The following is a 23,913-nucleotide window of genomic DNA, read 5'->3' as shown; positions in this document are numbered from 1 at the left end:
TGCTTACTAAAGTTAACTGTGCCTTGTTAATGTATCTTTGCCAGTCAGATTCTTTTTTAATTAAAACGTGTTTTCAACTTGGCAACATTGTCTGTATCAAAATTTACTAATTGGACTTGCAAGATGGCTCAGCAATTAAAGTGCTTGCTGCCAAGCCTGGTGACCTAAGGATTATTCGATTCCTAGAGCTCACATGGTAGAAGGAGAAAACAGCTCTACAAAGTTGTCCTTTGGCATCTGTGTGCAAGCTTTAGCATGCTTTTGTATGTATGTGCAATAGATAATTAATTCATGCGTGCATAAATAACAAATGTAAAAGTATTATCAACCAAAGTTTAGAAATTATGTTTTTTTCTTTAGATTATTATTTTATCTTCAGATGTCACAGGAATTTAGTCTTCATGAATGGCTTTTGTTTCTGCCTTTAGAATTTGTAACTGATCACCTACATTCTTTTATTCTCTGTGTATATACATGAGGCAAGCACTCTACCACTGAGCCATGTACATAAACCATGGTTTCTTTGAGCCAGGGTCTTTATCGTAGCTCAAGTGTGAATTCAATAGGCTTGCTTCAAGCTTTTGATTTGTTTGATGCCTAAATATGCTGCTTGTTTGACAGATGTATATGAACATTCCCAGTTATCTTCCTCTATTTGTTCTCTCTTGCTTTATCATTTCGTGCCTGCTATTTTAAATGTTGTGTGGTACTCTTTCTACTATCTGAGTTCAAACATCACCACAGTTTAGTTTTGGGGGTCAGGGGTTTTATAATTAGGTACTATCTGCTGTATTTTATTCTTTATTATTGTATTCTAACCTAGATATGGTTACATGTTGGGTATTCCTGATTTGTTCCTGATTTGTATGCTACGTCCGTCTCACATGAATAAGGCTGTGTCTAGTAGAGGGGTAGACGGTAGCTGGGCAGCCTGTGAACTATAAATTATGGAGCATGGCTGCAGATTTCTGAGCTGACTTGTGACAATGCAGTAACATTCCAAAGTCAGGGACAGAATGGGCTTTATTAACTCTCCAATCTCTCTTCCAACTGATCCTGATTCCTTCTTGGACCCAAAGGGCCAAGGCCAGTCTTAGGCTGTGGGTACTTGGGAGAAAGGACAGCAGACATTACTTATATGAGCTTGACTCTTGTTCTAGTTAGGAGTTTGTGAGTAACCCTATAGAAATATAAAAATGGTATCCTTATAAGAAAGTTCATTACTCTTTAAGCAGCTTGGAAAAGTAGTACTTTCCCAGCAAAATGAAGACTAATAGCCACAAGCTGAATTACTCAGGGAGGCAAGAAATAATATGGCCTACCTCAAGTCAGATTACTCTGGGGGGCAAGGAATAACATGGCCTACCTCATTAATGTTGATAGATCATTCTACCCACATACTAATGGGAAAGATAATCTGTTGTGAGCTGAACTATTTCCAGGCTTGATGGTTCTGAAATTAGGGTTTCCCAAGAAAGTCGGTTGTACTCAGCATACCACAGGGATCTACCATCTGCTCTAATGTGGCTCTTTGGTGGAAGTTCTGCAGAGTTGCCGGCAGATGCTAATCAATCTGGAAAGTAATTGCTAGGAGGATGACTAAGCATCTTATAATTTTATACTATTTTTGCAACTGCTATTGCCTTTTCAAACTCCCTAAACAAATAAAAAAGGGAAATGTGCTTCGGTGAACTTGGGTTCTCCCTTCTTTCCCCTTGATTCATCTTTCTTTACTTCTTCCCATCCTCCCTTTTTTATAGTTGTATATTGTTTAGCAAACCTTAAGCTGGCATGAGTTCTTTTGTACAAAATTCACTTGTCTTTTGTCCCCTTCATTCCTCAATTAGGTGATGATACATTAAAATTATGGGACGTCAGACAATTTAATAAGCCATTATTTTCAGCCTCAGACCTTCCCACCTTGTTCCCAATGTAAGTCGTAGTTTCTTTTCTAAGTTAAAACAACTTTTTCATGTGTGTGATGTTTTGCAATTTGTATGCCTATGTACCACACGTGTGCCTGGTAACCGAGAAGGCCAAATGAGAACACTAGATCCCCTATATCTGGAGTTACAGATGTTTGTGGACCACAATATGGATACTGAGAATTGAACCTGGGTCCTCTAGAAGAGCAGCCAGTGCTCTTAAACATTGAGTCATCCTCCAGGCCCACAAGCACAAGTAGCATATTTTGTTATTTGATCAGCATAGGTGAACAATTTCTTTAATGTTAATTTGCATCAAGTATTTTAATCTTCTAGGAAAGGGATTTGATAAGTATTTTTTTAATTTTGCATATTTGTTTTGAAGATAAATTATGTCAATTTGTCCCTGATTTTATATGTATATTTGTTATATACACACAGAGCTCTTTATGTTATTCACACTGTTTTGTCAGGAATGACCAAACATAGTTATCTCCAGTCTACTACGTCTGGCAACTGAAGCTTTCAAAGATTATTCTGAGGCAGCTGAGGTGGGATTTAACCTCTAAGTCCTATAATTGGTGCCTAGGAAACGGTTTCTATTTTGGAAGAAGTGAAACTTTACATCTGTGTTAAATAATGACCAACAGGAAGGTTCAAATGAGAGAAACCGTGTGGTAGTAGAGCGCCCACGCCACCACAGCCCACGGCCTGTGCGTTAGCTGTTAAAAAGTAAACCTACCAGCAATCGCCAGTTTAGAACAGATGAGGGGTTTAGAGCCATTACACCTGCGGAAACAATGCCGACCCCATAACTTCTCTGCATAATGTGTAGAATATCCACAATAAGGAACTGCAGAGTCAAAGACAGCAGCTTGTTTCCAGCAGTGCAGCTTCCTTCTCTTGCGGAGCTTGACTTGATGTGACTGACACCATTTGGAGGTGGTAGCAGTGACGGGGGCAGTACAAGTAGTTTTGTAGTGGCCAAAGCTAATATGACTTTATCAGATGTGTTTGTTTGTCTGTAGATACTCCGTATTGCATGTTTCTCACACTCTCTCTACATTACAACATGTCATGGTATGGAAATTAAAAGCAGACTCTGAAGTCAGACTGCCTACATTTGAGTCCCAGATGTATCCCATTCTTGTGTGTTAATGAGCAAGGCTTAGTTAACCTCTCTGTTAGTACAGTGAGGACGACGTCTAACCTATAATGTTATTGTAAAGATTAAGCAAATTATTTAAAACACCTGATGTGTAGGCCAATGTGTAGACATTAGCTTTTTTTATGGGGATGTTTATGTGTTTTTAGTTCTCGCATTATCGCTACACTGCCGTCGGAGCCCTGGGTTTATACTTGTCATCTCTTTTGTGTGTAGGACTGACTGCTGCTTCAGTCCTGACGATAAACTCATAGTCACTGGGACCTCTGTTCAAAGGGGATGTGGCAACGGCAAACTTGTCTTCTTCGAGCGCAGGACTTTCCAAAGGGTGTATGAGATCGACATCACAGATGCGGTATGTTCCTTCTTTTTCTCTCTACTCTTGAATGAAGTGAAGTTAGCATCTCTTGTTTTGTTTTGAATAGAACACAAACTCTGGCCTTTACAGTAGTATAATGGTGGTTTCTTGTTCTAACATAAGACTTTTTTGTTTTGTTTTTTATTTAAGACAGGGTTTCTCTGTGTTATAGCTCTTGCTGTCCTTCAACTCTCTCTGTAGACCAGGCTGGCCTCGAACTCACAGAGATCTGCTTGCCTCTGCCTCCCAAGCGCTGGGTTTAAAGGCATGGAACCACCGTGCCCAGCCACTATAAGACTTTTTAGGACATTGTAGACTGACTGATCTACATTGTCCCCTTTCCCCCAGCATGACACTTTTTATAGACTCAAACTTTAGTCAGAAGTTCAGCTGAGCCTGTGTTGTTTTTCTCCTGGAACCAGACTAAGGAAGGATGAGGTTGGTCGTCATGCAGTGCATAAGGAGGACTGGCCTACAACAAGTGTGTTCCTGTGCAATTGTGAAGTGTTATGCCCTCAGGCAGATGGAAGTTTATCATTGATTCCTAAATCTTTAAGGCTTTGAAAAGATTCTGCATGCGAAAGTCATAGCAATAAGAGAAGACTTAACATTACCTGGAACCTAATTTAGTATTCAGAAGTTTAAAACATTTACATTTGACTCTGGCATATTTTTTAAAAGACAAAGAAACTTTAGTTTTTCCATGCGTATTTATATGAACACTAAAATATTAGCATTCATTCATTTGTATCCTGAGACTGGAGCTGTGTGGAACATAATAATGATGAAGGTTCTGGGAAGAAAATTTGAATTCCTTAAAGGTGCATTTTATTATTTAGATGGTAAAGCAAATAATTATAACTTTCTGAGTTGTGAAATAGGGCAATTGATGTCTGTGCCTCTTTTCTCTGGCTCAAATCCTGAGTAATTCCTCATCTCACACAGTCTTCCTCTGTTGCTTTCTCCAGTTGTTTCAGCTCTTTGTAAACAGTTGAGACAAATTATACACTTCAGTGATTCAGACAGTTGAACAACTGTGTTTAAACAAAGCTCATGTCTCAGATGTCTAGTGTTACTATAGGTCTTAATGTGTAGGTCCCAAATTTGAAGCTGTGCTGGACTTTATGTTACAAATGTGAAGTAGTGAGGAGACACACTTGAGGAGACACACTCTTGATATACATTCAGGTTTTATGGAGTCTAATATCATGAAATAATGTGAAACTTGTTAGTGCTTGAAATACAATTTTAGGGGTACATCTTGGAGCCAATAAAAACACTAGATTCAAAGAGAAATAATTGTATTAATTTTAATCTCAAAAAGTAAAATTTCAGTACATATAAAATTCTCCCAAAATGTTTAAAAAGTAAAATTATTACAGTTGGTTATTTCTGAATTAAGCTATACCTCTAAATGACTGTACGTTTCCTGTATTATTCTTGGTGTGGCATTTTTAAATAATAATTTAAGTTGAAACATAAAAACATTAAGAAAATGTAGGTAGGCCTGCACATTAGACATGCTTGGCTTCATTTATTTGTTGGAAGAGTATACTGTTCACTCAGAAAATCTGTGTCTCATAATGTGATAATATTCTCTCTGCTGCTCTTCCTTTCCACGGCATTTCCATCACCTCATGGTATAGACTTATTTGTTCTTTATGTCTTTGACCAAGTTCTAAATGCCATGTGGGTAGAAACATTGTTTTCTTCTCTGTGGAATCCTTGGGGTTTGCTGCATAGATAACATTTGAAAAGTACAGTCATGCATAGTGCAAAATGAAGTTGTGTCCTTGAAAGATGAAGCAGGACAAAGGCCTTTTGAGTTACAGAGATTGAACTGGAATAAAGAAGTCATTTTATTTTGTAGCCATTTATTTGAAAACAAGGAATGACACAGGAATGACCTAGGTTGTTGAAGTGAAAGGGCTAGATTACCAGATTGGTGAGCATCTGTATATGAAATGAGGTTTCTCACTTCAAATCTTAGTGAACATTTCTGAGATAGTAGTTTATCTTAAGACTAGGGATGTAGTTCAGTTGGTAGTATGCCTCCATAGGGGAATCCTGAGTTCAGTACCTAGAGCTGAATGGTATGGACTGGATGTGGTAGTGCATGTTTGTGATCCCAGCATTCAGTTTTGAGGTGAAGGCAGGAGATCAGGAATTCAAGGACTTTCTCAACTTGTACTTGTCCACTGCCAAAACAATCTTTTCTGTCTATCTGTGTCTGTACCTTCAGGAAAGACACTGAACCCTGTTTATTGATATGAAAATGTAAGTTTTTGTTTTATTTTGGGTTTACATTTTTACTACAGATGGGCAAATGAGTTTAGTGCATAGGAAAAAGTGCATACATTTTGGGAGCATCATTTATAATTCATAGCTGAAATGGTTACTGCCTGTGAGTTTGATAGGAAAGGGTATAGAAGAGTATAAAGATTACCCTTAAGTAACAAAATACAAGAGGAGAGAGCAAACCAACAGACACTAACAAAGGAAAAGTTCATTAAATAAAGTATACGTTATGTTAGCACGAGTCATTTTGGAAAAGCAAAGAAGCAGATTTTCAGATCCATTTGGATAGATAGTTGAAGAGAGACATGGAGACAAGGACAAAACCGCAGGGCTTGGAAAGGCCTCTGTAAATCATTGATTGATGGTGGTGATGAGGGCGTGTTAACATCAGACAGCCTCCGTGTCTGTTTATATAGTAGAATGTTAGGCTAAAGGGTTTAAACTGCCCTTTTGACCTGTTGCTTCAAGTTTTGGCTTCTTGGGAATGTAAGAAAATAAACACATCCCTTGGACTAGATAAAGCATGGACACTTTGCTAGAAGAGTCAAAAGGGAGTAAGGGACGACTGTTTTCATTGTTTGATGTTTTGTCATCAAAGCCCCCAACACTCATTATTCTTTTAGTAATTCCATGATTCGGTATAGTGAGGAGATTCTTGTTGAGTTTTGCTTTATATAAAAGGGAACATCTGATACTCTTAGCACTAATAGTTGCTACTGTTAGTGAATGTACAGGCAGTGGCATTTAATGTCTATCCTAGATGTTGTCCGTTCACCTCCTAAAACAGAACAAACTCTTAAGTAGTTATAATGTAGGACAGGAAGCTCAACATAATGTGGACCCAAATATTTACAACCAAGAGATGTCGATCTCTGCAATTAAAATTTTATTGACTAAATGTGGCCTATCGTCTTTGTCCAAAAACAGTGTTTTAAAATATAGCAGGTGCAGGCCAGCTAGATAGGTCAGTGGATAAGAGCACTTGTTCCACAGGCCTGATGAGCTGAGTTCAATTCCTGGAGCCCACATAAAGGTGGAAAGGGAGGATGGACTCCACATGCACTCCATGGTATATCGTGAGTAAATATACATCCCAACATTAATAATAAAATTTAGCAAGTGTATTTTTCATGTTTTGTTTGGAATTGTTTTTTAAAAAGTCTTATTTCAACTCTACTTTGTGCATTGTGCCAGTCTGAATATTTTCCTCTCTGTAGTTAGTGTAGACTAACCATGGAGAGTCTTGACTCCTTCAGTAGGAGATGGCAGATGTTAAATTTTATTATTTTCATTGCATTCAGCAATGTTTTCACACATTTTACAATGCAAGTGCAGTTGTTTTTGGAATCTTCCTTTTGTCCAATTGTACGCCCCCATATACAGACAGATAACACAAAACACACACACACACACACGTGCATGCGCGTAGTTTTAGGTAGATAGATGACAATAATATGATTTTTATGATATTATTTATTGACTCAGTTACTACGAGCTTATCATTGTCATTTATTTTCCTGAATATTGGTTAGATTATATATAACTTTTGATAAAATTATGTTATGTCAAAGTTCATATACTTAACCAAAAGAAAGGGGAGAGTTCTTGCTTAAGATCAGTTTATCTGATAATAGAAATTGTCTACATCTGTTGAGGAAAAAGTAAGGTCCATAATTCTGTTTTCAAAAAACAAGAATTGGCCATGATGGCTCATTGACTCTGAGGAGGCTAAGGCAGAAAGAAGGATCAGTGTGATTTGAGGCCAGCCTGGGCTAGTGAACCCTGTCTTCAAATACAATAATACAAACAAATACTTTCAATGAGAGTAATGGCTGTCTCCTTCTTTATTTAATCTTGTGAATTTTTGAAGAGAACTTGAGTTCACATCTTCCCTTACCCTAAGATCTCATTCTTCATAGACACATCCCATTGCAAATAAGATTAATTTTTATATATTTATTATCCCACTATTCATAGGTTATCTCATATGTGACATTAAAATTAATAGCATCGATGTTTAATAAAATTGCTATATATATTACTTTAAGCATTGAAAATGCCAATTTCCCACAAAAGTATCACACACAATACTTTTAACATCTTATTATATACAGTATAAATATATGTATATTACATGTGTTCTTTTAAAATTATACTTATTTGCATATTTTTATGTATGAGTGTTTTATCTTCATGTCTGCCTGCATGCCAGAAGAAGGTATCGTACCCTGATATAGATGCTTGTAATCTGTCGTGTGATTGCTGGGAATTGAACTCAGGACCTTTAGACAAGCAGCCAGTGCTCTTAACTGCTGAATCATCTCTCCATCCCCCATGTGTGTTCTTACTAGGGGAGAATACTGGTATTTTAAGTGTGAAGAGTTGAAGAGGAAGAACAGATGGATATAAAAGGGCCATAAATGCTAAGCTCCTTCATGAAGCTAGCTATTTACCTTAATTTATAAGTGATGACCATTCAGACTGTAACCATCGTCTATTATTTATGCCTGTGGAGGAGGGCAGAAAGATAATTCAAACAAATGGATATTCCAGAAGTGCTCAGAGATGCCTTTGGAATGTGTTTTTGGTCTTACATTTGAATATAGATATATGTGATCTGGGAATTCACTTCAAACAAATTACTGAAGCCCAGCATGTGAGAGCTTGTCTCCGAAGGAGCAGAGGACTCCATCTGTTCTTCCTTTGCTACGGGGAATAGACTAATCATGTCTTAGTGATACAGAGTTCTAGTTCAGGCAAAATTGCCCCACCCTGAAAGCTTCTAAAAGTAGAGGGGTTGAGTAGCATCTATGCCAGGTCAGACTCATCCCTGTAGTAACATACAAGAGAATGTGAGCTACCAACAGTGAAAATGCCTGTAGAAACGAAGACTGCATTTGGCATTTAGCTGCCTTCTCAAATATAGTGAAACCTTCTTAATGCAAAACACAAGGAGATGGAAAATGTGGGCTTTGAATTAACTAGTTTTCCATTATCTGATTTTTATTATAGAGCAGTCAGGCTGCCGGTTGCCTAGAGAATATCAGTTGCTTTGAATTATGTATTTTTGAATAAAGTGATATCAGCTTAATGATATTTCACTTTAATTCACTTCTTGAAGTATTAATGCAGATCCTAAAAGGAACCTGATCAACATATTTGTATGTAATAAAGCCGGTATCACACCCAAGTGATAGGGCAGTTTGTCTAACAGGAAGGCAGGCTTTCAGAGGTTAAGTTGTTTCCTCCTCTTCCATAAGTAGAAGGTGTTGGTATTTAGTGTAAACTGGCCAGTGTAGCACTGGCACATGTCTAGCATGGCTCTTAGGACAGTGTTTCATTATCTGTTGGCTCAGTGCTCAGTCTTTAATCGCCAGGGCAAAAAGATGCTATTCATTATAGTGAAAGACAGAATTCTGGTTTTGCTGCCTTCATAATATAGAAGATGTGGCACCAGAAAGACATTAAGCTCGTTCTTGGGATTTCCTTAAGGAATCTGCTTATACATATAATTTGCATGTAACTATAACTTAGCTTCTATTCCTTGCCTCCTAATGTCCAAGAAGGACTTAATGAAATGACTGTTTTGTTCTCAGAGAACCTGAAGGTATCATGCTCTGAATGGCTGATAGCAGCCGTACTCAGGATCTAAAGAATGTCGCTCTGTAGGCACATAGGTGTTGGAAGCAATGGAGCCATTGATTTCCTTCTCGTCTATTAGTAATTGTCTTATCAAATCTTGAAATATTTTAAGAAAAGAAGATGATAGGCACTAGTGTACTGCTGATCCCATTGTATTGTTTTTTAAATTATTATATAATGAACTTCACCTTTTTCTAAAGAGTGCATATAGTGGAGTGATGTATAAGACAGATTGTATATAAGCAGAATCGCCATCATCTTCATCATACCGTCTGTGACTACTTGCAAGAGCCCTGAGAATGGAATACTTGACATTCCATTATAAACTATAGACCATTAATTAGAAAGGAAGATTCCCACTTATGTAGCTAGGATGTTCCCTTGACAGCAATACCACTCCGAGCTACTGGCTTTTGCTTAATTAGTTGCTGTCTGGAGTCGGGCATACTTTCTTCAGATTCCCCACGTTATTATAGAGTCCATGTCTTTCCCTGAGAACTATGATTTAACTGCCCTGTATAAAAAACTGGAGTTGCTTTTCACAGAAGATTTTTACAACCTCCCCAAAGAGTTCGTTTCCCTGCTTCTTTAGCCTCACATTCTCATGTTTAGAGCCCACATCCTTTACTCCAGTCCTCCTGGACTTGGGGAACAGCTGGTGAATATCCTCTGCTTCCTTGACGATTATAAAGTTGCTGTTCTTGTCTTTTCTTGTCTGAGCGAACCAAACTTATTCTTAAAAAAAGAACCCCTCCCCCAAAAAATACCTCAAAAACTTTTCCTTGAGGATTGGATTTTCTCAGCACCTCCATTATCTTTGATAATGTTTCTCAGACAGTCTAAGTTTTCCAGAGACTAAATTGGACTGGGAGGGCCCCTAGGGGGCTGCAGGTGCTGTGTGTGGTAAGTGCATGACATTCCTTGTGCTTAGCACAGCACTTGGTATGTGGTAGCCATTTGTTAGAAATGTTTTTGTTGATCTTGCTTTACTTTTTATTGCATTTGATTATAGAATGTTCTTATTGAGATTTAAGATTTATACTAATGGTTTGATTCCTCTCACTTTCTTTTGTTTGTATTTTTTAATTTTGAAATAATTTGGGATGTCATAAATATAATTTACTTGTAATTTGATGAATGAAGTGCACATTTTGTTTTGTCTGCTTATTTAAAACTTGAGATTGATTATCTCTTTTGCACTTACTAAAATAACTGTGTTTGAGTTCAGTGGAAGAAACCCAAATTTGCTACAGATGCTAAAAATATTGGCAATCTAAACTCTGTTTAATATAATTTGCCTTGGTTGTTATACTATTAATTAATGTGCTTTATTGTAAAATACACAGTGATTTGAAGTAAAAAGGAAAAAAAATCACGTGTAGTCCATGTTGGGCTCAAGCTCATATTTCTCCTGCCTCAACCTCCTGAGTACTGGGATTGCAGGTGTGCACCACCGCCCTGAGCTTGAAGTAAATAAACATTACCTGTTAGCATTTGACACCGCAGTCTCTTGTTAAGGAGCTGGGAGCATGGTTCAGTAGTTAAGAGCACTAGCTGCTCTTCTAAAGAAGCCAGGTCTGATTCTAGCATCCACAGCTGCCCACAACAGTCTGTGATTCCTGTCCTAAAGGGCTCCAGTGCCCTGTCCTGGAACTGCACACACATGGTGCAAAGACACACATGCAGGCAAAAGACCCCTTAAAGTAGAATTTTCTAAATTAAAATATTTAATCAATATCTTTTTTTTTCAGACTGGAGACAAATATATGATTATTATCTCGTTTTTTAGTCTCTTTTAAAAAGACAATTTTTAATTTAACAAGTGGCTTCTTTTTCTTTTGTATTGTTTTTTGTTTATATTTTTCTCCACTCCCAACAAGTGGATTCTTAATTCAGGTACACTTATTAGAGTCCTGACATTCTCTTTTGAAATAGTGCTTTCTGTAGAATCAAGATTTAATCCTAAAGCTGAGTAACTTTCCCTAAGATCATCTGGTTGACTGGGACCTCGCTTTTGAAAGCCTCTATAATCCCATAACTCTTAAATTCTTTCTATGTGTAAAAATCAGCATGTGTGGTGGAACGTGAGATGGGGTGAAGGGCTGTCACTTTGTCCCAGGCTTCCTGAGAGCAATGAGAACTAGGAAGAGGGAGCATCCAGTGTGTCACTTCTGGGGACATTTGCCTCTAACAGGATGCTTAAGACTACTCCTTAGTGCCAGCTTTCTCAAAGAATACTCTCTGCTTTTGTTTCTAGTCTTTTAAAACCTTTAAGCAGTATTTCTGTGTTCATGAAGTAGAAACTTTTATTCCTTTCTCTCCACAAAAGCTTATGTTTTATTTCACAGGTGTTTAAATGTGACTGCATTTCCTTGTGCAGACATGCTGACCATGAATGGCAAAGCCAGATAAATAATCAGAAGCTAGATAACATAACCTTAAGAATGAGCATAGTTAACTACTCTATAAAATCAGACAAAGAACCCGGGAGGTGGCTTAACAGTTAAGAGCCCCATATTCTCTTCCAGAGGCTCTGGGTTTGATTTCTGGCACCTTCGTGGTGGCTCACAGCTACTAATAACTCCAGTTCTAGGAGGTTCTGGCCTCTGTGGGCACCAGGCACGTAGCTGTACACAGATATACATGCAGGCAAAAAACCAGTCACATAAAATAATAGAAATAATTGATTTAAAAAGCAACCAGTGATGAGAGAGAGCATATGCTTTGTGAGTCCGTCTTGGTTTATAGATGCTTGAAGATGAACAGGAAAATACTTTAGTCTTCACATCATTTGTAGACATATAGCAATGCCTAGTGCTCAGGCATCAAATGCAGCACCACCCTGTGTTCCCTGATGGGCCAGCGAAGGACTCGTGTCCTGTAGGATTTGCTGAGGTTTTCTTCTCCATCCTGATGAAGGGTCTGTGCTAACACATTTTCCAGCTGTTCTATCAGAGCTCTGGCCGAATTTTCACATGAGCAGACTATAATTAACATATACCTCAGGATAGTATTTCCTTTCTGGAATCATAGAAAATGGTCTTATAGGAGGAGTTTTCGAGATCTCAAAAGAATAAACAAAATAATATGATATTTAAAACATATTTGCTTGTACTATTAGATAAATGATGTTATTTTAATGCCCTGTATATCTCATCTATGTGAGGAGAGTCTACTCTTTTTTTCGTTTCTTTAAAATTTTTCTTGCTTAATTATTTCCATTCTTTGATCACACATATGTTTAATAGTTAGGAACTTAATATGTTATATACATTTGTGTTTTGTTCAGATAAGCAAAAGACTGGTTGATATTATTTCCATCTCTAAATATAGACAAATAAAAGATAAAGGGCCTAAGTCTGTGTAGGTTAGGGTATAAGAATTTTGATCGGGTTGGAAAAATTTGTATGAGAAAACATTCTCCAAGATAATATAAGTGCTGCAAAAACAAAACACCAGTCCTTATGTACATAAGTTCATTAAATTGTATAGTCTCTAGGTCTGCTTAATTTTGGTGAATGGTGATTTCATTTCCAATGTTTGTAATAAAGTAAAAATTTGTTTTAAAAATCACAATTCAGAAGGAAAGATTAAAAAGATAAAAGATCAAGTTTGGTTCACTTAGACAAGAGAAATGCTAGCACTGACTTTATAGTCTTCAAGGAGACGGAGGAAATCGACCGACCCTTTTACAACTTGGAACTTGTCAGTTGTAACATGATATTCAAAGATATGGCTGTTCTTTGCTAGAAGTATTGGCCTGAAGTTCCAGTACCTACCTCAAATGCCATTTGGGTCTGAGAGGCCTCCTTGTCTTGCAACTCCAGTAACCCATGCTGTGCCCACCAGTTAGGCGTTGTATTGTTGGAGATGGATTCCCCTAGTCAGGCCTCTGGTCTCTGAGTCATGCGGGAAGACCACCCACCAGTGTCACTGTGGATTCCAGCTTCAGTGTCCTCTTGTTTTCTGCTTCCAGGCTCTCATCAATAAAAGCAATTACCAGACATCGTAATTTCTTCTCAAGTTCTGGGACTAGAGCAAATTAGCGTTTGTTGTTTTGAATTAGATGAGGGAAATTGTGTTTAATTTCTTTTACCCAAGAGACATTTTATTTTCTCTGAGAAATTCTTCTTGTGATGAAATTCTTCAAGTTCATTATCAAATACAGATGTGGTTCATTTAGTATCAAGGACAACTACCAGGTTCCAGATTTTTGCTGCTTTATTGGTTATATCTCAGTTTTAAAATACAGTCTACAGTAAGTTGATCTTAATAGATATGTTTTCCATTGGTTTGTTGGGAATTAATATGATAATTAACATGGAAATTTTAAAAAGCACATTGTCTCTATTTGCAGTGGTTTTCAACCTGTGGGTCAGGATCCCTTGAGGACTTCACATGAATCTTTCACTGGAGTCGCCTAAGACCACTGGAAAACATAGATATTTACATTATAATTCATAACAGTATCAAAATTACAGTTATGAAGTAGCAGTGAAAGTAATTTTCTGGTTGGGATCCCCAGAACATGAGGAACTGTATTAAAGAGTCGCATTAGGAAGGCTGAGAAGCACTGGTCTGTCAGGTTCGGCAGGTGCAGAGTTGCAGACATGAGAGTGCTCCAGCTTTTCCCCTTCAGGCTTCGGTCTGCTTTATCAAAGAAAGAATTATTTGTACAGAGAAGGAAAACGATTTTCAAGAAAAATGACAAGCCTAGTTTCTGGTAGGACTGTCTTGAAATTGGGGTATGCATGGATAAAAGGATAGATATGTGGAGAAAAACCAGCCATGGCTGCACAGTGAGACCCTACCTCAAAAGACCAGACAGAGAAGAGAAGTGCAGAGAAAGTGTCTGTCTTTACTCTCTCCATCCAGGAGATGTTTCTATGGGAACCAGGTGGGTGTTGAGGACTTTTATATTTTGAAGACTGTAGCTTAATCATCAGATTTACTGCCTGAATCCAGAGGGATGAGGCCAACCCCCAGGCCCATGTGTGTTATCCAAAGGTTGGGGAAAACAAGGCTGTGGGAGAGGGAAGGGAGCAAGGACAAGACTAATAGCCTGGAAGAACTGAAGCAGTTCCCACTTCACTCTCTGCCTCCCTAGCCCAGCATTTTACTGCAGAAAACAATTTTCTTTTCCTGTGAACTAGATCACAGACTTGTAGAAATCTGGAGTGCTTTTTCTCTAGTACCTTCGCCTTTCTGTTTGTCTTCTTCGTTTGTTCTGTGTTCTTACTCTTGTGGACCGGTACACACGGCCACTAAAGTGTCCTGGGCAGTCCTGAGGATGGCCACGAGGCTAAGGCTTCTTATGCACAGGGCTGCATGATCACGGGCCTCTCCTTTATGAACAGGTGTTAGGCTGGCTATGGGGAATCACTGAAAATGCATGTTTTTCCAAGGAATCAGGGTTTGCTTCTTCGTTCTTCTTCCACATGACAAAACCAAAAGAGCACAGACAGAGTGAGGTTTTCAGTGAGGGTCAGCACCTGGCAAAGGTCAGGAAGTGGTGTTTGAACCTAATTGTGTTTAGGATATAAAATTATTAAGGATGATGGGCTTCTCTCTAATGATACTATTTAGATACACATATCGCGCACATCTAAGATATTGCTCGGACATTGAATTCTTTTATAGCAACATTTATGAACTTAGGTTTTTGTTTTGTTTTGTTTTTAGTGATACCATCTGCTCCCTAACCCCTTGCATTTCTGGGGATCAGATGTAAGGTTCTTGCATGCTAGTCAAGCATTTTACTATTGAGCCACAGTCTCAGTCCCCCCCCCCCTTTTTTCTTTTCTAAAATCAACTTGCTAAGAGTTAGGAAGGTTTGGAAATAATTAAAAACCTTCCAGTTTTCTTCATTGTTCAATATAAGGCTCTGCATGATATAAAGTATAAGGAAATGAATGATGGAATTGAAATCGGGGTGCCTGAATGAAATTGGAATTGGAGGTACCTGGACCATCCCTCACCTCTGGCTTAAGTTATGTAACCCAGAAGCATTACTCTCTCACAATCTCAGTTTTTTCATCTATGAAATGGAGTGATGTACTATTTTTGTAAAGACTTAATTACATCAAATAGGATAAACTTCCAGGGCCAGTAAGATTGTTCAGCAAGAGGAGACGTTTGTCCCTAAGTCTGACGACCTGAGTGCAGTCTCTCAACTACATATGCTAGAAAGACAGACTGTCTTCTGAAAGTGTCCTCTGACTTCTTTTTTTGTCACAGCGCATGTATCCCCAATATAAGTAAATATAATAAAACAATAATATAAAGTCTGGTTCCTTTTCCTTGTGTCCTACAGCACATGTCCAATCACTGCCTTTCTTTTCCTCTCCCCATTTCCATGGTTTCACTTAAACTAGGAAACCACAGAAATAATTATTTGGAATTTTTGTGGCCATCTCACTTTTGCTGAGGAGTAATTCAGAAATTCCTGTCTTTGAATCTTGATGCTGTTGGTAGTACGTGCTACTCTTTATCCCCGCTTTCCTATTGGTCTCTGGGGCTGGAAGATCTCTGTGTTGAGTAGATTCACGATTCTAACTCATCCTGGACATCTCATGATTTCCAACCTTAGCTACTATGTCTTGGTGGCAGCTGATAGAGCCTAGTAGTTTGCGACAGTTTGTGGTTACTCTGCATGCCCAGATTCTAAAATAAAACAAGAGTAAGTTTGGGTTTTCAAAAACTAAAGCTAACTTAGAGCCAGAATGGAACTGAGCTTTGACAGCTGACGGTAGCCATTAGTTGACTCACATGTTTCAGTGAGCTGAAATGGATCAGTGAAAGAATAAAACAGTTTAACTAAGCAAATCACTACAGTATAGCATGCAGATTAAATTCAGAACTAGCTCTTGTGTTGCAGTGGCCTTCTGCCACTTGCTTGTTTTAATCTGGAGTAAGGCCTTTCTCTTTGGAATTGCAGGTCTTGTGTCTCTGGGATCTTCTCTGGTCCCTTGATTAGGGAATGTCACTTCTCTTGCTTTGCAGCACTGATCAGTACATGTCATGGATCCAGGCGTGTTAGCCAAAGAAACATCTCTTAAAAAGAGGACGGATGTGGTCTGGTTGGCTGAGAGTGATTGCACTCTTTCTGTGGATTTATAGTTCATCTGTCTTCGGATGGGCCTGGGCTCCTAGCAGGCACGTGTCCATTGTTGTTAGGCAAAGCCCAGTATGTGTGTTTGACAAATTAGCAGTATGGCAACTCTGCTTGCTGCCACCGACTCAGGGATTGTTTGGTTTGGCAAATGGCCAACTCTCTGCTATAAGATGCATTTCCTTGACAGGACAAAGTATGGAGGCGCATTAGCTGCAAAGTTTACAAAGGTTAGCTAAACACACACAATAAATATTAATAAACAAAAAGGCCCACCCACCTTTAGCTTTGAATTCTGTCTCTTCATTCTGTGTTTTGGAATCCCTGTAGTATTTGATTAATAACCAGTCTTAAGGTAATTGAGCCTTAAGTGTCCTTTGCCTAAGTGAATCTGCTCACAGGCCCCTCATGGGCTGCTTTGATGACTCACTGCACAGTGGATAGATCTCTGGAAGAACTGTTTAGTTCAAGGGCTCTTACTTGCCTCTCCCTGCTACAGCCTGAGAAGAGTGCTTGTCCCTATGAGCCTGTGTTGAGCAGAGTGTGTGGTGTGGCTCAGAGCTCTGGAGATGAAGGATGTGAGCAGGAATAGAGGTGAAATGCCTTCAGGCTCCCTGGAAAGCAACCAGACATTGGTCTGCTGGCCTGAGCGGTTGGTGGAGAGGGAGAGAGTAACAGTAACCTGCTGCCCCTGGAAACTGCCTATTTGGCTGGGTGTCTTGGAATTTATCAGGCCTACATTGTGGATCTTTTCCAATTCTTCACCCTGCTCACTTGAAAACGTATTTGAGAACCAGTAATTGCTTAGCCAGACCTCTAGAGAACCAAGGAAGAGAGAGAACTCTAAAGCCATGCCCTTAACATTGTCCTGGGGCTCTTCACAGCTGGCTGGGGTTTCTGAAGGCACTTGGAAGCCCCAAAGTGCCTTCCCTTGCTCTCTAGTTCATGCCCATGTTCTCGCCAGGGCTACAGAAGGAAGGAACCAGCCCTGCTGGATTTGTATGATAGTTGGTTATAATAGTGAAAAGCAGAAATCAGATTCTTCCTCTTGGAAAGGAATTATTTTTAACTTGAAAATTGTTTCCAACTCTGCTTAACAAAGCAACCCATTCAGGGATAGGCCACACTCAACTTTTAACTTGTTTGCTGAGCACCTGACACTAATCTAAGCACCTGGAATGTCCTGTCAAACAGAACAGATCCAGATCTCTGGCCGTGGGGCATGAATTCTAGTTGAGAAGGCAGAGCATAAATAATAAACAAAGCACAGCCTACATTAAAGATATGTGCTATGACCTAAAGAAAAGCAGAGTGAACAGAGTTAGAGGGTCATAGTTTTGGTTTTGATTGTTTTTGTTTGTTTGTTTTGAGACAGGGTTTCTCTGTGTAGCTCTGGATAGCCTGGAACTCACTCTGTAGACCAGAGTATTCTCAAACCCAGAGATCCGCCTGCCTCTGCCTCTGAGTGCTGGGATTAAAGGCGTGTGCCACCATTGCCCGGCTCAAGGGATCATAGTTTTAAATAAGGCCGTGAGAAGTGACATTTAAGCAGAGGAGGGAGGGGTGCTGGCTCAGGTGATCTTATCCTAGATAGGGTTACACAAGCCCCATGTTAGAAAGTTGTGTTTGTGACTCTTCCCATGTTTCCATATACCCGACACCAGGAAGTGTACAGTGATCTAGGCAGAGTTCTCCCTTGGTCTCCATGGCACAGCGCCCGCCCGCGGGGCATGAGCTGTTGACACACTTAAGACCATCTCACCAACCTGGAGCAGTTTATTAGGAAGAAAATCTGACTTTATACATATGCATCCTAAAGTACCTTCCATGACCGTATGCACAAAGCATCAGTGACAAAGAAGGGCTGAGGACAGGGAGGAGAGAGAAAGAGGGTCCGGTGTGATGGCTCAGCAGGTAAGGGATTTGCCACCAAGTCTGACGACCCGAGTTCAGCCTCCGGAAACTATATGGTGGAAGAGGAGAACAGACTCCTACACTGTCCTCTGAGCTCCGTGCGTGTGCTCTGGCACACACTTTCTCCCCTTACTAGAACTAACTAAATACTTGTAAGCCAGAGAGAAGTTGGAGAAGGGAAAACCCAACTGTCAATTATAATTGACTCAAGCCCATTACTGGGCTCTTGTTTTCCTTTTAGCACTTGTTAGCAGTCACTGGAGAGCAGCACCATAGATATGAGGAAAACTGTGAACAGAAAGTTAAAGCAATGGGAAAACCTGCCCTTTCAATTTATATTCCCCGTCCCCACCCCGCTTCCAGTGGGGGAACACAAACCCTGACTCTCTGTCGAATGACTCAGTCCACTTCAATGGCACACAACTTAAGAACCACCTTAGAATATTGCTGAGTGGGAATTAGAAAATCGCAGGCTCTTTTTTAGCTTCCTCCATAGTTTTTGTGGACGATCAGAAAGGGGTTTGCAGTCATTTAACTATAGCCAATCAGATGGGAGTCAGAATTTCTACCTAAAGGGATCTCATAATGAAAGAGTGGAATGGTTAGAGGCAGACTTACAGAACACCAACCACCAAGACAGAGCTCCAGGACTTTGATTCTACCCTGAGAACCCCAGATGTCAGTGTCTGCCTGTACCTTCTTTCCCCTTTAGTTCATATACATAGTATGTAAGGAAGTGGACTGTTGATGGATGTTGGACTAATGCTTCCCTGCGTCTTACTCCGAATGAGGGTTGTAGAACTTGGTGTGTGGTGTTTGTGCTTTCCAGTGTTAGCTTCAGATTTCCCCTTGAGTCTCTCTGTGCTGTTCCTCCCATCTCTTCCCTCTTACCCCAAACAAAATTGAAAACAGGTTGTGAGAACTCAGAGCCCAGGTTCTTTGGGGCCCCAGAGCACCGCGTATTCCTCACCAGAAATGAATTCAGAGGGTCATAGCTTCCAGTGAGCCACCTCTTTAAATATAGCTTTCCATCAGGTTACTATCAAGGCTTTGCATTTGATATCTGCTTTATTTCTGTCATGGCTTTGCTGTTTTATCTCACAGGCAGGGAGAGATTATTAATTGTCCACCAATATGTGCTCTTTGTAAAAAAAAAAAAAAAAGCTTAATGAGGCTTGGATCTTTGTGAACCAAATAAAACAGTAACCACCTGGCCTCAATCTGAGTCCGGCGGGACATATTGTGTGCGTAAGAGCATGAAAACCAGATCTAAATCAGCCGTGGTTGTGTACTTCACAGGGAGCCAGTATTCCACAGTGCCAGGCTCACATGAACTGGACCGCTTAACTGTGGCTCCGAGGAAAGGGGGGTGTCATGTATGGAAATGAACATCTTGTATTTTTGAGGGTTTCACATGGATAATAAGAGGTGGGGTGGAATGTAACGTACAGAACGCCATGATGTGCTGTAGAAGAAAGTATCTGTAAAGTTATGGTTACTCTCACACTGGCATTTGATGTAGTAAATGGACCATCAGAGTACCGGCAGGGGTCCTCCCTCCCCTCATTTTTATTTGGCATCTTGAGCTGACTTGTATACCTGTCCTTTCTAGAGCGTTGTCCGCTGCCTGTGGCATCCAAAGCTGAACCAGATCATGGTTGGAACTGGAAATGGATTGGCAAAAGTGTATTACGACCCCAACAAAAGTCAGAGGTATTTCATAGGAATCGCCTGTTTGAGATGGATGACAACAACTGGGGGGAGGGCTTTGATTCACCCTGCTTTTATTCGTTTCCCCCTTTGATGGGGATCCACCCTTTTAGAAAAGGCAGCTGGTACAAAGTAAAGCCTCAGACTCCGAGCCTTGTGCTTTAAAGGGGATTTAGATCTCACCCTTGATCTGCGCTGAATTCAAAGCCAAAGTTCCCCAGGGATTTGCAGTCCCTTGGCTGAAACACTGAGTGCAGGGAGGGGAGTCCCTGCTCTTCATACACCCTGGACAGTGGCGTCCATCAGCAGTGCCGCACGTGCGGGGTTAACAAGGCAGGGCACCGGCCACTCACAAGAAACAGAAGCGGCTCTTCCATTTTCTTACGTTTCTCACTTGGCGTTTAGCAGCCACTGGTTTGGATATTGGACAAAGTTATGCTGTGTCAACAGAAGGGAACAGCGCATGAACTTTCCCCACAGCCCTTAGCTCACCCCAGGTCAAACATAAGTATATCAATTCAATCCCAAGGTCCGAAGACTTCGTGAAAGCTCATCTAGATCCTCAGCTGTTTCCATTTTCTTTTTCACGGCGTGGACACATGTTACCACCCCAGAGAAGATGGTCTTTCTGGTAGTACACAAAGGGCAATCTTTGTGTTAGTATACAAATCCACATGCTGAATTTGTGCTCTTCCCGTCGGCCTGTTTTAAGGTCTTATGTGCTTTCAGAAGAGAGCTTATCCTCATGGGCAAGGTTTCACTGACCACAGTTTTGCTCTAATTGAAGCAATCCTTTATGGTGAAAAGGTTGGTTGATTTGTAAAATTTCTTTATCATCTTATGTTTTAAAAGTATTTTTGTAGGTTCCTCTTTAAATTTGTGTCTTAAATGCCTTGACACCCCTTCCAACCTTTCACTTGGTGGTGGACACTGACTAGTAGGCTTGAATTTCTGGATTTAGTAATCATTATCATCAAGACCCCAGAAAGTCAAGGATTTGATAGGATGGTCTGCATGGACTCTTTCTAAAAGCATCTCATGACTAATGAAAATGCTACAGCGAGACCTATGTTTTGTATGGGATCCTTAAAACTGATTTAAAAAATTAATTGGCCAAGCCAGGCAGTGGTGGCGCACGCCTTTAATCCCAGCACTCGGGAGGCAGAGGCAGGCGGATCTCTGTTAGTTCGAGGCCAGCCTGGTCTACAAGAGCGAGTTCCAGGATAGGCTCCAAAGCTACAGAGAAACCCTGTCTCAAAAAACCAAAAGGAAAGAAAGAAAGAGAGAGAGAGAGAGAGAGAGAGAGAGAGAGAGAGAGAGAGAAGAGAAGAACTGGCCAAGAATTTACAGTGTTTCAGTGTTGCCTACATCTTTCATGGAGTAATTTCTGTTGGGTTCAATTATATACAGAAGTACAGAAGTAGGGAGAGAGAGAGAGAGAGAGAGAGAGAGAGAGAGAGAGAGAGAGAGAGAGAACATGTAAGTGCGTAAATGCTTCGAGGAGTCTCTAATGGAACCAGAAATTCAGTGTTTCATCTCTGCCCATTCCTAAGATTAACTAAAGAAAATTTGTTTTAACTCATTATAGGGGAGCAAAATTATGTGTAGTTAAAACCCAGCGGAAGGCAAAACAAGCTGAGACACTGACCCAGGACTACATCATTACCCGTAAGTTGCTGTTAGCATTCCTCTCTGTCTTACAGTGCTTTTCTCCGCCGTCGCATTCGTTAGAGTGCTGGCACCAGTTGTATCAGCTCCTGTCATGTGGACACAGGTACAAGTCTTCTGACAATATACTTTAGCTTCTTCATTTTTTTTTTTTGCAGAAAATGATGCTTGCTTCATGTAATTCCTCATCCTAAGGAGAAACGCCTATCTGAGCTGCTTGTATTAGTCTATCACAGCATCTTAAAAACTAACATATTATTTAATGGATAAATTTAATGAATAAACAAGAAGAGTGCTGGACTTATATTTAGGAGCCCTGAACTTGTCTGTTTGTACTATGGACTGACATTGTGATGTAGAACAACAAACTTATCAGGGAAATTAGTTAAGGAATCTATGACCATGTAGTAATATACTTGCATTCTGTATAAAATCTGAAGTGTGAAGAGAAAGCTTACCAGAGCATAGCGGTTTCTCTCAGGTGGGCCATACAACCTTGTTAATTTGATAGGCAGGCCTATGTTCCAAAACCACAGCCTCAGACCTCTAATAGGCCAGGAAGGGAATCTTGGTTGCCACAGAGTAGAGAGTAGCCAGCCATCTAGATTTTACCTGTGTCTCAGACTGAAGCCCAAGGAGTACTCTGAGGTGTTAGAGTTGTTTCACTGAGACTATAAGTTCCATTTAACCTTTAACCTTTGTCTTCTCCAGTCCCCTGAAAACGTGTTCTCCTTTAAAACAGGTTTGAATCTGTTAATACTGACTGAAGGAAATTCCAGGTCAACAAAAAGATAGCTATTTAATATTCCACAATATCCCCCCCCCCCCGCCCGAATGTTACATAGTTTCTCCTTAAATCCATGTTATTTTTATGTTTAGAATTTAATTCTGGAACAGTAGTTGAACATATGTGCCCAGTTTTTATCCCCCTCTTGTTTTGTGCACCAACCATGTGGAAGGAGTGCCCATGCCGGTAGGGAGAGTCAGGCAGCCCTGCATTCAAGGCAACCTTTATCCCACTTTCAGTACACCGTGCTCCTCCCTTCCGGTTGCTCAGGGCTGTCACTCCCTGCTGAGCGGTGGTCACATTTCAGAAACGTGTGAAACGATTCCAGTGTTTATGAGGCATCTGAGGAAACTTGAGGACTGACAGGCACACTGTTGGCGTTACTCTTATGTGGGTGCTGTAAGAACAAATAAGAAAGTCGTTCCGTTAAGTGTTTTCAAAACCACAGAAATTGAGCTTTAACCCATGGTTAGGGAGATGAGACTCACCAGTGTTTCCATGACAGTGTTTCCTGAGTGCCATTAGCTGCCAACAGAGGTGAACAATGAGTCTGGTATCAAACGAAATTAGCTAATTGGTTACAGTAAGGCTGTCTTTTATTATTAAATGAAGGCTGTCATTATGATTTCCATTTCATGTTCCAGTTAGTCATGCATTAGTTATGTTTTTGGTTGAAGGGTTATTATTATAATGAAATTTTTCAAATGTGACTTCTCACAGCTCATGCCTTGCCCATGTTCCGTGAGCCCCGCCAACGCAGTACAAGGAAACAGCTGGAGAAGGACAGACTGGACCCCCTGAAGTCACACAAGCCAGAACCTCCTGTCGCAGGCCCAGGTGACTGCGGTCCAGCCAGTTGTCTGGCAAGGGGATGAGGGGCCAGGGCGGTGTCACTAATAGGGAGATGGTAGGAGCTTTCGGGCCTGCGTGGTTCTTGATCTTCGGAGAGACTCTTGCGGTTTTCAGATGTTTCCTAGCCCCAGAATCACAGCGCGGAAGACTGATAGAGCTTCTGTGCTGGGCTAGAGAGGCCGTCTGGGGCTTTCTCCTCTCCTGCTTGAGCCTTAGGTGACCTCACTAGAACTCTGGGGCTCCTTGCAAGTCAGTGTTGAAACTGCTGCTCTCAGTTTTGGCTTAATGTACGACATTGGTCTCTTAGCCTGAGATCCAAGCTGGATTAGGTTTCACACAAGGCAGAAAGTGACTGTGACTTATAGTCCAGTGTGATAAAATGGAGCTGCCCATTTCACTAGAAGGTAAATGAAGGATTGCCTGTAGCAGGAGACAGCATGGTATGCTGTCTATTGTATGCAGATAGTTTTACTTAAATTTCAT

The 23,913-nt window shown here is 40.3% G+C and overlaps 1 protein-coding gene across 2 annotated transcripts in view; it reads left to right on the top strand.

The window, feature by feature from the left end:
* Wdr70 (WD repeat domain 70) overlaps positions 1-23,913 on the top strand; it is a 199,385-nt gene that overhangs the window by 159,661 nt on the left and 15,811 nt on the right. For both annotated transcript variants that reach the window (XM_050139058.1, XM_050139059.1), the window contains 5 exons: positions 1,848-1,932; positions 3,307-3,445; positions 20,026-20,126; positions 21,712-21,791; positions 23,299-23,415. In XM_050139058.1, coding sequence (XP_049995015.1) covers positions 1,848-1,932; positions 3,307-3,445; positions 20,026-20,126; positions 21,712-21,791; positions 23,299-23,415 — 522 coding nt within the window. The remainder of the gene's footprint in view (positions 1-1,847; positions 1,933-3,306; positions 3,446-20,025; positions 20,127-21,711; positions 21,792-23,298; positions 23,416-23,913) is intronic.

This window comes from Alexandromys fortis, unplaced genomic scaffold (genome assembly GCF_014885135.2).
Source record: "Alexandromys fortis isolate MF-2015 unplaced genomic scaffold, M_Fortis_MF-2015_v1.1 scaffold_37, whole genome shotgun sequence".
Taxonomy (NCBI): Eukaryota; Metazoa; Chordata; class Mammalia; order Rodentia; family Cricetidae; genus Alexandromys; species Alexandromys fortis.
This window is presented reverse-complemented; position numbering and strand designations above follow the sequence as displayed.